The sequence below is a fragment of the Acinonyx jubatus genome, chromosome E1 (assembly GCF_027475565.1).
Source record: "Acinonyx jubatus isolate Ajub_Pintada_27869175 chromosome E1, VMU_Ajub_asm_v1.0, whole genome shotgun sequence".
Lineage (NCBI taxonomy): Eukaryota > Metazoa > Chordata > Mammalia > Carnivora > Felidae > Acinonyx > Acinonyx jubatus.
The window spans coordinates 33,741,805-33,758,838 of NC_069397.1; the positions used below are offsets into that span (position 1 = coordinate 33,741,805).

Consider the following 17,034-nt stretch of genomic DNA (forward strand, 5'->3'; position numbering starts at 1 on the left):
CTTCTAGGAGAAACTTTCTCCTTTGATCAAAAGGAAGAATCCTGCCAGGAATGAGACTGTTTTTCCCCCATCCCCTTCACTCTGGCTTAGGGTGCTCTCGTGTTGTGAGAGGATGTGGGACTTGAGGTATACAGCAGCTATTCTGCAACCATGAGAAACAGGCAAAGAGAACCAAAACCACACTGACCAAAGATGGGACATCGGTGAGGCACCAAGTGGATTCCGAAGCCAGTCAGCCACCTCTAGACATCTTAAATACGTTAAATACCCTTATGATTCAAGCCGCTGTTTTTCAGGATTTGTGTCTCGCATGTAAACACATAATTGATTCAATGACAAAGACAGAAACAAAACCTACTAGGAAGATATACATCAAACTATTAATAGAGGCTCCCTTGGATAGGGAGGAAAAAGACAACTTTCGCTTCTTCTTGAAATACATTATTTTCCAAAAAATATATTTGAGCATTTTTTAGGCTAAAAATTAAAAAAAAAAAATTACAGTTCAACTTTACTAACCACATATGGCGTACATATTTGGGTTCTAATTTCTCCGGTCTTATCTTCATTTTCCCAGAACCAGATTCGTTTCTCTTTTTTCTCTTTACTGTGTTTGGGAAAGCCACTTCAAATCTTCCATGAAAAGACCATATAAACAAAGAAACAAATGCAACAAAGGGTGTAGGTACTATGATAGAAGTTCATCTCTGTCGTGCTAGATGCACAGTATTTGAAAGGCCGAAAATGAAAAGGCAAGGAGGAAGCATCAGCAAGAACAAAGGAAGGGGGAAGAAAAATAGCTTGGCTCCTTCAGGGAAATTTCAAGTAGCTCAAGATTTCTGGAGCACAAAGTAAGTGAGAAAGCTGGAGAGAAGGGAAGAGGCTGAGATAACGGGCCTCTCTACCAAGGGAAGGAGCTTGAGTATCATCTTGTACAGCACTGTGATCACAATGATTATAATGGCAGCAGCGAACATTCACTAAGAGCTAGCTTGCTCTGGGCCAGGTACTGTTCTGAGCCTGATAACCAGCCCTGCGAGGCAGGTCTATTATTACGCCTTTTCCATAGATGGGGAAACGAAAGGGTTTGGGAGAGGAGCCGTTGAAGGATTTCAAGCAAGAGTAGCATGTTGAGATTTGTAATTTTAAAACACATCTCTGTATATACTCAAATATTTACAAATGAAGTGATACATTTTGGCTTGGCTTCCAAATAACCAGAGAGTGTGTGGGTGGGGACATAAAAATCTCCAGGAGCTGATTATTGCCAAAGCTGGGTGATCCCTCCGAAGAAGTTTATTATATTAGTATCTCTCTTTCTGTATATGTTTGAAGTTTTCCATAATAAATGCTTAAAAAAATCCTGGCTGCAGTGTGGACATCCAACTGAAAAGCGGGAAGCAAGTCAGGGGATTAATAGGCGAGAGCAGATTAGAGCCGGAGAAGCCACAGGATAGGAGAAAAAAAAAAAAGAGGAGGACTTTTTGAGAGCAAAATAAAAGCACTCGGCAACTCCTCTTTGTGGTGGGAAGCAGAGGTAGAGAAAAATCTCAAGGTTTAAAGTCAGTCCCAGGTACCTAGCTTAAGTGACTAGGTTAATGGTGGAGGAACTATTAACATTGTAAAGAATACAAAGCCAAGTTTGGGAAGAATGGAGGGGAGGGTGTGGCAACCTGTGCAGTTTGGGATGTGTCAAGTTTGGTGTGGTAGGAGGCCGGGTCTCCAAACCAGTGGCCCTTTCGTAGAAAATCTTTGAGCACATACCCCCACGTAAGCCTATTTGTTTATAAATCATCTACATGATCTGTAGCACAAATACTTTATGCACGGCACAGGAGTACTATTCCTTCCGTCTAATGAGCGGTCTACTGTTAAAGAGTGTGCACACCCAGCCTTGAGGATCAGTGGTCACTGTGAGGATGACAGTGTTAGGGACTGGCACGTTCAACCTCTCTGACCCTCGATTTATTTTCCTGTAAAAATAAAGTATTCCTTTCCTCACAAAGGAACCAGGAGAGTTTTGTGAGATTACATGTACATACAGACGTCGGTGAAAGTACAGGGCCAGGGGCTCAGAAATGCTGTTCCCACCCCACATTCTACCTTTCCCCCACACCTCTTGCCCCAGTCCCCATTTCCTCCTTAGAGTAACAGAAGAGACCATGCTCGCGTCTCACGCGACTTTTCTTTGAGATGAGTTTGGAGATGCATGTCAACGGGATGCCAAGAAGGCCTAAGAGCTAGCTGACTGCAAGTGTGGGCAAGCACTTCCTTCCGTGGGCATTTGCTTGCTTTCATCCTGCCCCCCCCCCCACCCCACCCCTTAGCTAAAGTCCAGAAATGCTGGTCACAAGCCCCGTAGCAGGTCACTTCATTCTGTGCAGACTTATGAAGGTCTCCAAGTCCTCACCGGAGACACACACATGCCCATAAGACTTCTCATCTGTAGTTGGTTCAAACAACAGGAAGAATTTCGATAGGCTAGTAATTCTTTACTTCCCTATTAGTGGGGATAGGGGAGAAATGAGCAGGCGCACCAGATTTCAACAAGTCGTCACTGTGGGTAAACCTATGTCCCATGAGGCTCTGGATGGCAAACTATCACCTCACAGCCCACGACATCCCCCGCCCGGAACAGAGATAAGCCACATTCACACTATCACAGCAAGTGCCAATAAAGAACTATGTAAGTGAGATCATGGCTGTGGCTCTCACCTCCTCGAGGAGTTCACTTGGCACTTGCTATGAGAAGCAATGAGAGCCTGACTCAAATCCCCAACTCCCATCGAGGGGAAATAAACATTAAAAGACAAGACACAGGTTTGGTAGCATTTCTGTCTGTAGAACAAATGCACATTTGTCTATCTTGGAGATTAGAACAGAGTTCTTTCCTCTGTCTCTAGCAGAGTATAAAAATGATCTAGAGGTGTTAAGAAGTAGTTAAAATTTCAACTCCTACTTCCATCATTTTCTCTAGAATGGTAAATTCCTGAAAATCTTTACACTCTTAGGAACTGAAAATCGTATCCAAAATAAGCACATATAAGGCTCGGTATCCATATCGGAGCTAAACAATGAGGTAGTTAAGAGAGATGGTAAACGGCTGTCAAGAGCCTTGCCTTTGATTACTCACGGCCCAATGCTGCCCTCTAGCACTTCAGGAGAGAATCAACCCTGACAAGCCAACCGGTTTCAGGACTGGACTCCAGCATTTTTACTAATGGAAGCAGTTGCGGTGGGGGAGGGCAGGAAAGGGCCTCTACAATTACACAGCAACAGCCCATCTTAATAAAAGGCGTTTTCAGAAAGACGCCAGCATACGTGAACACAGTTATCTATCGAGCTGCTCTAGGTCATCGCCAGCAGACCTGGCGGGACCTTGAAGACATTGAAGATGCCCTTCACTGAGCTGTTGGCTGGACTAGAGTTAAGTGGGATCTATTAATTCTTTGGGCAGAGTCAGAGCCATTTTTCATCACTGGGAGAACTTCCTCCTCTAACCTGACTCTCCCAGGTGTCCGCAAGGAGGTGGGGTGAGGGCTCTCAGACCTACTTGATACTTCTCATAACGAATCCTCCTTAGATACATGGTCTAGTGTCTGCTTTCCCTAAGAAACGTAGGGACTGGTTTAAAGCAAGGTTATGCCACAACTGAATTATGCAACCAACTGTCGACCCTGGAACCTAAATTAAATGAAACATTTAAATTGACATGAGAGGGGGTGCCTGGGTGGCTCAGCTGGTTAAGGGTCCAACTCTTGATTTCGGCTCAGGTCATGATCTTGCAGTTTGTGGGATCAAGGCCCACATTGGGCTCTGTGCTGACAGTGCAGAGCCTGCTTGAGATTCTCTCTCTCCCTTTCTCTGCCTCTCCCCCCAAACACTCTCTTTCAAAATAAATAAATAAACCAAAAAATGTTTTTGAATAGACAAAAAATACTTCCAGGGAATGGAGTGGCTAATTAGTAGGACACAAGTACCAGGCTCTTATGTGACCCTCTCCCGCAAATAACAATAACAACCACTTGAAGTACCAAGCCCAGGAAAATCTCATTTCCATTATCACCTTTCCAAGAAAACTTGCAAGTTTAAAATTAATCCCATGAGCCCTCACTGCTCTCATCTCAAGCCAACTGACCTCCATCGCTCATCAGAACCTCGCTTAGCATGGAGAGCTCTATGCTGGGAAAGGGGGAAATCTTAAGTAGGGTAAACTGTGAAATAGAGTGTCTGTCTGTGTTATTTCTGGCTGCAGACAGGTGTTTCCAATCTCTGTGTGGTCTGAAAAGAAATGCATCCAAGTCGGTGTGCTTGTGTGTAGGTAGGAAGGGAAGAACAACTTACACTTGTTTTCAAACAAAAGTTGCTATGTGTTTATTAAGACGTTTCTGTTAACTTAAATAATACAGCTGGCTCAGTAAATCATTAGCCATGTATTATCACACATTCAGAAAGTTTCTGGGAAGATCAAGACGGCTTCTCTTCCGGCTCAACTGGATCTGAGAAAACAGAAGAAATTATACATTTGATTTATAACTGCTGGTCATCAACAAACATGTGCTGGCTATACAGTTTGGGCAGGCAGGAAACCTAGACTGCTTTCCCCTCTTGGCTGATGTTTTGCTCAACATTAAAGCGTTATGCACTCCCACAGTCTCCTCAACATGGAAGAATCTCAGAGAAGACCAACTTAGTCAATTGTGAGGAACAGGCCAACTGCAAAGCTCAACCTCAGAACTACTATATTTCCACATCAAAGATCAAGCCATGGAAAGGGAAGCACGTCTTACTGTTTTAAATACTAGGCAGCAAAACCAATGACCAGCCACTAACTAGCTCTGTGGCAAGCTTCCACCAACTAGCCATAGGGCACGCCCCTTTTAATTTCTCAAGAAACACGTACAAAATAAGAGGGTGTGAGCTCATGGAAGCTAGAATTATATGTGAAGATCGTCATCTCTCACTACTACGTCTAGCCTTTGTAGATTAAATGTTCAGTAATAACAATTTTGATGACCACTACTGAACAGTATATTAGAGATCTGACCTCAGAAAGAGAGAACCAGACTGTTGTGATTTGGGATAAAAATTCCCAGGGAAGGTTCAGGTCCAACTGCGCTGCTCCTGATCCACTTCCATCCCGCTCCCCTATCTAAAGATACAGCAACCCTGGGGCAAGGAAACAAAGGTCAGCTCATGTGGTCCCTCTGCCAACTGACAGCAACGGGTGTAACCTTAAAACCTGAAGAATCAATAAAAAAGGATTTTCTTACTTCATATAATCTCTTTAGAAGTCTGAGTAATGGTGCAACCTGAAAAAGTAAAAGACAAATCATCTAAACAAACAACTTTGTGATTACCCACAGTATGGTCAATCAGATCACAGAATGGCACTGAAGAAGCATTTTTGGGGGGTAAAAAATATATTCATAATCATTCTCAACAGGCAGCTAGGTTAAGACTCCTCAATGTGACATTCTGAAGGATCCTAAAGCTACTACCTCAGGTTTTACTAAAAGCATCAAGCTTGCTCCAAAGCATCGAATTGGAGTCTCTGAAATACCTGACCAGCCACACCCAACACAAAGGTTGTCAGTCCCACACACTTGCTAGAAACAGTCTCCCCACTCAGCAATGCTCTGGATAAAATGTGAATGGCCTCCGGTGCTTAAACTTCAGAAAAGAAAATTCAATTAGATAAACCAAAGTTTTGGGAGAGAATTTGTAAGTGCAGTAGGAATCTGCATTCTTGAAAACCCAAACTGAAACAATCACCCCAAAAACGACTGCAAGCAAGTGAGAATGATGGAATGTACCAACCATTCCAATGGTGGAATGATGGACTGTGTAACCATCTTCCTTTCTGAACAGAACTTGAGACCCCATTACTCTTTGCCATAACCTCTCTTCACAACTATCTCCTTAAAACTGATTTACATTTCTCCTCTTCTTCAAACCAGATTCCAGGTCTGTGAAAGCAGGCCTTCCCTAAAGCATACAAACATAAACACAGGGTCCTACACACATTCGCCAACACAAGGGAGAAGGGACAGGGGGCTGTGACGGAAGGCACTAGCTTCCAGCTTGTCAGCAACCCCAGAAGAGCCACCTTGTCACCTGCATCTCTAGCAACTGTGCAGTTAGATTTTATTTGTTCCCGCCTTATAACCAAGTGTGTTGAGTGCAGAAAAGAACCTGGACAGAATGTAACTTTTAGACATCTCTGTGGCTGACATTCTTATTTACAGCTCACAGCTACAGAGAAAGCAGCACCTTTTCCGAAAAAAAAAAAAAATATCACTTATATCAAGTGAAGTAGGTAGTGAATTAACAAATCAACAAAGGTCCATCTAGACATAAGGCACCAAGAAAGCTGCAATATTATTAAAGTGGCTACGCTGGGGGTGCCTGGGTGGCTCAATCGGTTAAGCAACTAACTTTTGATTTCGGCTCAGGTCATGATCTCACGGCTGGGGAGTTTCAGTCTCATGAGGCTCTGTGCTGACAGCGTGGAGTCTGCTTGGGATCCTCTGTGCCCGTCCCCTGCTTGTGCTCTCTCTCAAAATAAATAAATACACTTAAAAAAAAAATTAAAAACTAAAGTGGCTACTCTTCCTTGACTACTGCCAAATAAATAAATGAAGTTATTTTTAATTAATAAATAAATCCTCAGGTGAACTTTTCTTCTAGTCACATTTTATGGTAGAGAAATGCATTTTGTTAGATAATGAAGAGGACAGTCAGGCTAAACACTCTACAATTAATAATTTATCATTGTAGTTGATTAAGACACTGCGTGTTAACTGTAGAACTGGGAATGTAACAAGGGTATCTCTTCATACTTTCAAAAGAACGTTATGGGTATTTCTGACGTTTAAACGTAAATAACACCCACCTATATATCAGGGCTTTGCCTTTTTCGTTCCCCAAGGCAAAGTACCCACTTCTGGGAGAAAAATCCATGGTATGAACAAGAGAGACTGTCTTCTTTTTAATGACGGGGAAGTTTGAAAATACCGTACAGGAAGGAAGGTGCACCTGTAGGAAATAATATGAAGCTTTAAATCACAACAACTACAAACTCTTCTTTCTTAAATTTTAGTCTTCATTCTACCTGTTTGCTGGAACAAAAAGTTCATTTTGATTGTAGTACACATGATGTACAACTCTCATAATGGAGCAGAGTGTTCTGAAATTAAAATTTGGTTTTCAATGTGCTATTAACCTAGAGGGAAGGGAGGGAAGAGAAGAAAGCATTTCTTTGATGCTTCTAATGCACCATGTAGCATGCCGCCTGCCAGATTCCAATGTTTGCTGACTAAATAAATGAATACACTAAAATAAAAGGTCAATAGCAGTACTCAATAATGCTCTAACTTAATGACCACAGTAAACAATACTCAAATTTGGTCACAGGGAACAGATACTTTAAATGTTACAAAGAGTCTGATTTTATATAACTGAAGCCCAGCAAAGTCATATGAACTCTTCCAGTATCATATAATCTCCTTTCCATACTTTACTTTTCTGCTTTATGATATATTCTCTGTCTTTTTCAATCTCCTCTCAAGGAAGACAAAATCATGGAAACCTGGTTTGTCAAGTGAAAACTGTGTTCTGATTTAAAGAGAGATGAAACGCTCACCACCAGGCCTAAACATGAGGAGGGGCACTGTCTCTTTCTCCAAGAGACTCCACTGTTGGGGAAAATAAGCCAAGTCCAAGATCGATGCAACCAGTCCTCACTCGATTTGTGGGTAAATAAAACCCCAGCATGGAAGCAGTTACCCAAAGTACACTAGGATTTTAACAACTCTCACTTTCAAAGATTCTCCAGCTCTTCCAACAAATAGAGGACCTTAGTGTCCCAGTATGTGTGGAGAGCCCTCACTCAGCTATTTCCCTTTGGCAGTCTGTCATCCTCCACACTTTTAAATGAGGCTTTAAACCGTCCAAACAAGGTGATTTCGTAGACGAGCCCCAGGTAAAACCCAGTGATATACACATCTGTCTGTGGAACAGGTTTCAGGGAGTCACTTATTAGGCCCTATTCCTTCTGGTATATACCTATTGACCATTTTGTCAAGAAAATAAAGCTTACTGTGGATCTCCAAGCAATTTCAATTATTCTCAACTTTCCCAGGAACCAGGTTCTGCCTGCACAGCACGGCATCAATGCACAGGCATTAGTGCTAATGAGAAGTGGTCTTGACCCATTAAAGCTAAGACGCTGGCAGACTTGATCCGAACTTGTAAACTTCTTAAACACCACTCTTTATATAGGTTCCTTGAAAAATATATTTAAAAAGAACAACAACAACTTAAAGAAGACTAGTTATTTTAGGAGAGGAGCCACAATATGAACATTGCAAAATCTTTTTACTCTTAGTTTGGAAATGTGGAAATTACATGCATTTTTGATAAGTGGTCTGGCTTCTCAATTGCATTTTGCTTAGGCCACTGTAAGTTTGCATCCTCTAGGCACGCACCAACTTTGATCAGGTGATCCAAGGCATCACAGGAGCAAATCAGGAAGTAACTACTTCCTATGAGCACCAAGAACAGAACTGTCCTATACCTAACTTTGGTCTCCATCCTATGTGTCACCTGGTACTTTTAAACCGTGCTCCAGACACTTGCTCATTAACTTTGCTGGCAGGACTTTGAAGTATTTTGTGACTCTTCCAAAATAAAATACACCAGAACCAACCTTTCTACTTCAATGACTTTTTTTTAAATATAATTCATTGTCAAATTGGCTTACATACAACAGCCAGCGCTCATCCCAACAAGTGCCCTCCTCAGTGCCCATCACCCGCTTTCTGCTCTCCCCCCATCCCCATCAACCCTCAGTTTGTTCTCTGTATTTAAGAGTCTCTTATGGTTTGCCTCCCTCCCTCTCTGTTTGTAACTATTTTTTCCCCTTCCCTTCCCCCATGATCTTCTGTTAAGTTTCTCAAGATCCACATATGAGTGAAAACACAGGATATCTGTTCTTCTCTGACTGACTTATTTCACTCAGCAGAATACCCTCCAGTTCCATCCACATTGCTGCAAATGGCATGATTTCACTCCTTCTCATTGCCAGGTAGTATTCCACTGTATTTGAATGACTTCTTAAAGATAATTATATTAAATCATGCTTTTTATTTTCTAACCTAAATTGGAAAAAACAGTCTCCTAATTTGGATTCAATGTAACTTCATACTTAAGTCAACTCGTTATTACAAACAGGGAGCTCACTGTGGGGCAAAAATTGGGGCACAAGACACATATCAATTTTTTAAAGCTCATTTCCACCAGATGGGAGCTGTTTATTTTTGTAGCTAAATAAAGAGAAGAGAGTGCCAGAAATACTATGGTAAACACACACTCTTAATAAAGTTTAAGATGTAAACAGTGTCACCTTAGATGCGGTGCCCTCAGGCAACAAAAAGCCTACACAACCGTATATAGTGGCCATGACTTCACACAAGAGGACCGTGTGTTTTTCCAATGGAGGACAAACACCAACCTGTCAACAATGTATTTTTATATTTTATCTCTTGTATTGACTTGATTCTCAGGAGCAAAACCACGTTTACAACAGTCTCCTAAGAGACTCACATGTATGTATCTGTGAGGTCCCCCAGTAGACTCTCTCACTGCATTAGCACTTTCTTCTCAGACCAATGGCTCCCACCCACATGCTTAGACGTCAGCTGTGTTCTAACCTCTCTTTATGGCCCTTGTATCCAAAACTATAGGTGAACTGTTGATGAAGAAAAAGCCCATAAAAACCCAACCTCTTTACCTCAGAAAGTTCCCTTTACCTCCAACACTATTTCTGTCATCACATTTAAGGGCCCCGGTAACAAAATTCAACAAGTGAAAAGCTCACTCATCCTTAATTTAATGGATAACCAGTTCCACAACTTTCTACTACATCAAAGATTGTAGATGCAATAACAATTAACTTCTGTGTCTCTTACTGGTGCAATGGCTTAGATTTATATTCACTGCTTTGTGCTGGGATAACAGAACTGTTTGGATCACTATAAGAGACTGCATTTAATGATACTAACGCTGTTTCACGGAGGCATTCTGAAGCTGCTATGCCTGGCTACTTTCCATTAGATATTATGGTTGATTACCATTTAAAAAATGGGATTTGGCTGTTACTAATGAATTCCTTGTGTGATTTTGCCACAGTAAAGAACCATAAATGTTGCCATGATCACTGAAGCAAACTAGGCAGAACTAACTACTAGGCGTCTTGCAGAATATATTATGTCAACAGGAGATAGATCCCATGGTTTTCTAAAAACAATTTACTACCATTAAAATGATAAAAGGTTAATGTGTGCTAGTCCACCACTCCCATTAGAGGAGTGGGGATTTTAAAGCTGACTTGAATTAGAACCTTCTCATTTATCAAACAATTCATTCGACACAGAGGCAATAAAACACAGTGCTGTATTTTTTCACTCTTTTCCAACAGAATTCTTTCTTCCTTCCAAGAAAATCTTATGCAGAATGCCAATACACAGAACAGATCAGAGCAGAGCTGCTCTATGTGATACAGGCAGAGCTTGGCCTCCTCCTTGCCCCACTTGCCATCTCAAGTTCTGCACACATTCTAGGGGTCAGAGGATTTCAGATGGAAAACCACGAAAGTTCTACGAAGAACGGAGAATCCAGAAGTACAGTTCTGCCCTTTACTAGCTGCTGACTTTGGGGGAGTTAATCCTCTGAGGACTGTTATTTGGCTCAACATTTTTGTGAGAAGCCTTTATAAATCTTTGGAAACTATACGCTATTACACTTGGTCAAAGCTTTGCTAAGTCAACAAGGTAAAAATAATAGTTTCTGTAAAGTGCTTATACTGCGATAGCATACACGTAACAACACAAGCCAGTGCTGCCATTCAAAGCTCTGTGCCATCTGTCTACCTGGGGCCTAGAGCAAATAACTGTGAAATGAATAAAGAAACTGGTTCTGCCTGAAGAGTAGGAAACTTCACAGAGACGCGATGACATTTAAAATGGGCTCTGAGGTGGGGCAGAAAAGAGTTAACACAGACCCGAGGCTGCTATCCTCAGGAAGGCATGCTCGCACGGACGGCTCTTAGATCATGTCTGGGAACTTGACTGGTAAACAGTTTCCCTACACTGATGTGACATTTTCCCTAAATGATAAGGATGGCTCACCAGGCCTCAAGCATTTGTATAATGCGGTTTCTGCTCAACACCTGTCTTTCCTTCTGGGAGCCTAGAATCTGGGTACATGCTAGGCAGAGTGTAGCTACGTGATCAACCAGCAATAAAATCCTTGGGCACGAAGTCCCTAATGAGGGACTTCCCGGAAGAAAACACCAAACACATGTGGTCACAACTTGTCGGAGGAATTAAACATGTCGTGTGTGACTCCACTAAGAGAGGACTCTTGGAAGTCTGTGCCTGGATTCCTCCAGACTGCCCCATGCACCCTTCCCTTGGCTGGTTTCGCTGTGTATCCTTTCCCCGTAATAACTCTTCACTGTGAATAAGACCATATACGGAGTTCTGGGAGTCCTAGTAAATCACCAAACCTGGAGAAGGTCCTGGGGACTCCTGGCACAGAGGCATATTCACAAGTAGTACTGAGCCCTTTAAATTGCAATCTTTTTACATAATTTATTTTCAAGCTCAGTTTATTTTCAAAATCTAAGAAAATCACGCTTTAAAAAGCAGAGATAAGGAAAGAAAACTGTAGAAACATGAAGAATTTGCCTTAAATACGTTCCTTAGTACAAATTTGGTGGTTACTGTGCATCATTTCTACAACCACACTCAAAAGCCACAATACTAGTAATGTCTACATCAAAAGAAGCTACTCTTTTTAAAATAACCCAACACTCCCCTTTCCTCCCATCCTTCCATGCCTTCAACTTACATTTTAAGATTATCAATAATGTTTTTAAAGGTAAAGACATATTACCAATCTGACTGCTTCTTTCATTTCTTCTGAAGCAACTGCCAAGATTTCTGTAGTAGGATTGAAGGTCAGAGAAGTAACGCCTGTAACCAAGTTCATTATAGCTTTTATCGGCTTTGGGTTTGTTTCTTGGAGACAAGAATCTTGATTGTATATGTTTACCACTCCACAATTAGAACTGCAAAGAGAAAAGGGAATACAACAGATTAAAGAAACAAGCAGAAGGGCTTTCACAACCTAAATCAATACAGATTGAACCACACAAACTGGTTTTTGCAGGAATCGTATGGTCTTGTGTTACAAAGGGACCAGGGCTGAAGAGTACATCCCAGGCAAAAACTAGACACATTCTACCGGTTCTACTGCAGTCTTCCTAAACTCTTGTTAAGTCTGACAGCTTTTCAACTACGAGCTAGAAAACCCAAGAAAGCACAGACTCTCCATTATTCATTCCTTCAATAAATACTCACTGAATGTCACCTTTAGGCCAGGCACCAGAATTAAGTGCAGAGGTGAACAAGAGAGACCAAGCCTGCCACTCCCACCTTGTGTATGGCCAACCTAACATGCGAAAGTGTGCCTGAGAGCTGTCCTTCCCCTATTTAGAGCGCCTCTTCTTTTTCCTTCTATCATATTTGTGGGAACCGTCAAAACGGCCGAGTAGCAGCTGTAACAGCAGGTCTCTTCGTTCTACTCTCCCGGGAATATGTGCACTCTGAGTTTACAGAAATATTTACCAGCAACAAATTACACCCAATACTCATAAAAAGTAAATCCTGACGGGGTGCCTGGGTGGCTCAGTCTGTTGAGCGTCCGACTTCGGCTCAGGTCATGGTCTTGCAGTTTGTGAATTTGAGCCTCGTGTCGGGCTCTGTGCTAACAAACAGCTCAGAGCCTGGAGCCTGCTTCAGAATCTGTATCTTTCTCTCTCTCTCTCCCCCTCCCCTGCTCATGCTCTGCCTCTGTCTCTCAAAAATAAATAAATGTTAAAAAAAAAATTTATAAAAAAAGTAAATCCTGACAACCTTACCATTAACAGAATCATTTCACAGACAAGAACTTTTTTTTTTAAGACTTTTTAAAAAAAGTTTATTTATTTGCTTTGGAGAGCAAGCGTGAGAGAGAACAAGAGCCGGGCAGGGGCAGAGAGAGGGGGAGAGAGAATCCCAAGCATGCTCCGTACTGTCAGCGCAGAGCCTGACTCAGGGCTCAAACTCACGAACTGTAACATCATGACCTGAGCCGAAATCAAGAGCTGGACACTTGACCAACTGAGCCACTGAGGCACTCCGAGACAAGAACTTTCAGGAAAAGTTTTGACCTCAGTGTTCAGACTACCTCCTGCTATGGGCACCACTTATAAGGAACAAGGATAAAGGACTTGCAATACGTAGATACTTAATTCAAACTTTATCAGCAAATGCAACACAAACTCGAAAGATGCGTTAAATCACAAGAGTGACACATTAAGTCACAAGAGTGACACACAGGCATTCCACGAAGCGTGTTCTCATTCCTACCAGACGTGCACCCGACTGCCTACACTGAACCAGATACGATGCATGAACAAGACCAATTCAGTTCACACACTTTCTGTAGCCTGAAACGACAGCCAACCAGACAAACAGTATGGTAGTGCTTTCGAGTCTTCAAATTCCTTACATACACATTTTCTCACTTGATCCTAAGAACGCTTTCGGTAGAGCTAACCGCGTGTAGTCCATACTAACCACTCAAGAGACACCACATACATCCTTGATTTAATTTTGTTATGGACTGAATATTTGTGCCCCACCAAAATTCCTATGATGAAACTTTATTTTATTAGGAGGTGGGGCCTGAAGGAGGCAATTAGGGCATGTTGGTGAAGCCCTCATGAATGGGATCAGAGCCCTCATAAAAGAGACCCCAGAGGCTCTCTCCCTCTTTCCATGCGAGGACACAACAAGAAGTCGACAATCTGCAACCTGGGATAGGGTCTTCACCAGAACCCAGTGACAGTGGTACCCTGACCTTAGACTCCCCGTCCCCAGGAATAGAAGAAATAAATTTCTGCTACCTAGTCTATGGGGGTCTTTACAATGGCAACCCAAACTAAGACAAATTTCCTCTTCTCCTTATTTGTATTTTTGACTGGGATCAAAATGTCTATTCACTGTACTTATTTTACACCAAATCTCTTATCTTGCTGAAAACTAATTTACAGCTAAATCCACCTTAATTAAGGACAAAAAGTTATAATCCATACGGCTCTCTTCTAAATATCAACTTTAGATCAAATCTTACCATCATGAACATCAGAGGCTCCTTATACAATGCCTATTCATTCTTATTTGACTATTGCTTAAATTGATGGAACAAAACTGGCACACGTTAACCATTTTGATGTATGGAAACTTATAGTGGTATTTCTGCTCAAAGACCATAACTATTTCTAATATGCCACTGAGAGTGGGTGGTATTTACTGAATGAGAACTGTGTGTCCAACAGTATGCAATACAGGAATACAGAATATCAAAAGGAATTTATCCCAGAAAAAAATATATGTGCATAAAATAGCCAGAAATACAAGAGAATATAACACAGCACACTAAGCTCTATATGTGACCCAGAACCTCGAAGAAAGGAAAAATCAGCATGAGGTGAAGCTGCAGCCAAATGAAGTTTTGTGGAAGACAAAGGACTTAGGCTGGGGAAGGCAGACATGAAGTGAAAAAACAAAACAGAACAGAACAAGGTATCACAGATAAGGAGGAGAACAGGAACAAACAGAGAAATAAGCATGCTTACTAGCTTACCCCCAAACTCGTAACTAAAGAAACAGACCTGATAATTATCCTTCCACACACAACCATAGCTGACTGGCAAGTCACACACAACCATAGCAGAAGCAAGTTCCTGAATCAGGGACAGTAAACCCATTAGCAGATCAGCAACCACAGAGTCCTGGCCCACAAAAATCTCCACAAACAGGAATGGTGGCAATTAGCCAGATCAATGTTTGTCTTATGAATTAGGACTGGGATGGTGGTCGTGGTAGTGGTAGTTGGTGTCAAAGCTAAAAGACACGGAGAGGCACCTGGGTGGCTCAGTTGGTTAAGCGTCTGACTTCGGCTCAGGTCATGGTCTCAAGGTTAATGAGTTCGAGCCCCACGTCAGGTTCTCTGCCGTCAGCACAGAGCCTGCTTCGGATCCTCTGTCCCTCTCTCTCTCTCTCTCTCTCTCTCTCTCTGCTTCTCCCCTGCTCTCTCTCTTAAAACTAAATAAATATTAAAGAAAAAAAAAGACATATAGAAAGGGCACACAGGGGCCACAAATAAATTAATATTATGAACAAGAAGATATCGTAAGGTAGAACAGTAGTTATCAACCAGGAACAGTTCTGCCCCTGGGGGGACATTTGGCAATGTCTGGAGACAGTTTAATGGTCACAACTAGGGGGACACCTTAGCCAAGGATATCCTACAGAACATAAAGCAAACAGGTTGAACACAGAACTCAAATGCTCTCCTCTGTTGAATTCTCTAAGACTGAACTCTACCGATTTTAGTCTCATTCTCAGTTACCCTTTCTCCACGGACTCTTACCCCAAGGTTCTCTTTGCCACCTGCCTCTAATGTCTCACTCACCTTATTTATGGCCACGGGCCACCCATCTCCTATCACGTCCAAATCAGCATCTTTATGCCACACCACACTTCTACCTGCCTGTAGACATGAATGCACCTCTCCCAACACCACTCCTCCTTCTCTTCATACAGTGACAAGTCCACTCTTCTGGCCACTCAGGCCTGCAGCCTGAGAGTGTCACTGCTTCTCTCCCACCCCAATTTTCTAAGCAGCTATGACATACATCACAAACATCACTTCCTGTCTCTCCCATATTCCCGCTCCCACTGTCCCCAGTGATGGCCCCACCCAGGTTATGTCAATGACTTCAAGGCTCCCTGTACCTCTGCTGCCCCCTAAAGGCTGTAATGGGAATTATCTACTTCAAACCCTAAAATTCAGATGTGACCACAATTCTCCTCTATGGAAAAACCCTTGATGGTTGCTCTTTCCACTCAATATCATGTCCACACTCTTCGACACAGGGTAAAAGTTGTCCCCTTCTTGCTTTCCTTTGTGGCCGAAGCCCACAGGAGTCATCCATCTGCACTCCACTCAGAATCCAAACCGGAACTTTCTCTCCTCCACACCCTTCCTTTCTACTTCCTGCCGTGCCTTTCTCTGAACCCTATCTGGCGCTCAAGTGCTTATCTGGAGTGCCAATACCTACAATGACACCTCTCCTGATGGCCCTTACAACAGCCCTCACCATTCCTTACAGTCTTTTATTTTTTGAGACAGAGAGAGAGAGAGACAGAGAGAGAGAGAGAAGCAGGGCTTGAGCTCACCCAATGTGGGACTCAAACTCATGAACCATGAGATCATGACCTGAGCCAAAGTCAGACACTTAACAACTAAGCCTACCAAGCACCCGTATTCCTTACACTCTTAAGAAATACCATCTCAACTGCAGACCTCATGATGACTCATGATGTACATGGATACATGTGTCCCCACCATGGGACCACTAACTACTTCACAATCCCTCGCTAAATGGTAAATGTTTTTATAAATGAGAAAACCAAGGCAGAAACACATCACCGAATAAAACAGGTTTTCCTCACATTGTAAAACATCTATGGCTTGAAGATTCTCTAGATGAAGTAAAATGAAACCCACTTCATATGTTCAATGCGAATGTTAAAATAAAAGAACTATTAACTCCAGGCCCTAAAACCTAATGAATTTCATATTTTTCTGGAGTCCTGAATTATCCAGTATTTTTTAAATATAAAATCCAAATATCTGGGGACTGGCAGTGTGGAAAGAACAGTGAACTGAGAACCAGACGAGCTGCATTCCAGATCCAGCTCTACCAATAATCAGTTTAATAAGTAACAACCAATAAACAAAACTAAAATTACCCAACTCTTAGGCCTCAGTTTCCTTACCGATCAAATGACTAGATTGGACTCGTACTGTCTACACCTTTCTGTGACGGTGGGAATGCTCTGTATCTGCACTGTCCTA

The 17,034-nt window shown here is 42.2% G+C and overlaps 1 protein-coding gene across 2 annotated transcripts in view; it reads right to left on the reverse strand.

Annotated features, from left to right (window-relative positions):
* Nucleotides 1-4,346: 4,346 nt before the first annotated feature.
* UTP18 (UTP18 small subunit processome component) overlaps nucleotides 4,347-17,034 on the reverse strand; it is a 41,610-nt gene continuing 28,922 nt past the window's right edge. Inside the window, exons 11-14 of one of the 2 annotated variants that reach the window (XM_027034156.2) lie at nucleotides 11,959-12,133; nucleotides 6,896-7,038; nucleotides 5,274-5,312; nucleotides 4,347-4,499 (exon numbers count right to left, since the gene is read on the reverse strand). In XM_027034156.2, coding sequence (XP_026889957.1) covers nucleotides 5,288-5,312; nucleotides 6,896-7,038; nucleotides 11,959-12,133 — 343 coding nt within the window. In that variant the 3' untranslated portion in view covers nucleotides 4,347-4,499; nucleotides 5,274-5,287. The remainder of the gene's footprint in view (nucleotides 4,500-5,273; nucleotides 5,313-6,895; nucleotides 7,039-11,958; nucleotides 12,134-17,034) is intronic. The other variant, XM_027034157.2, reaches the window with a different exon arrangement.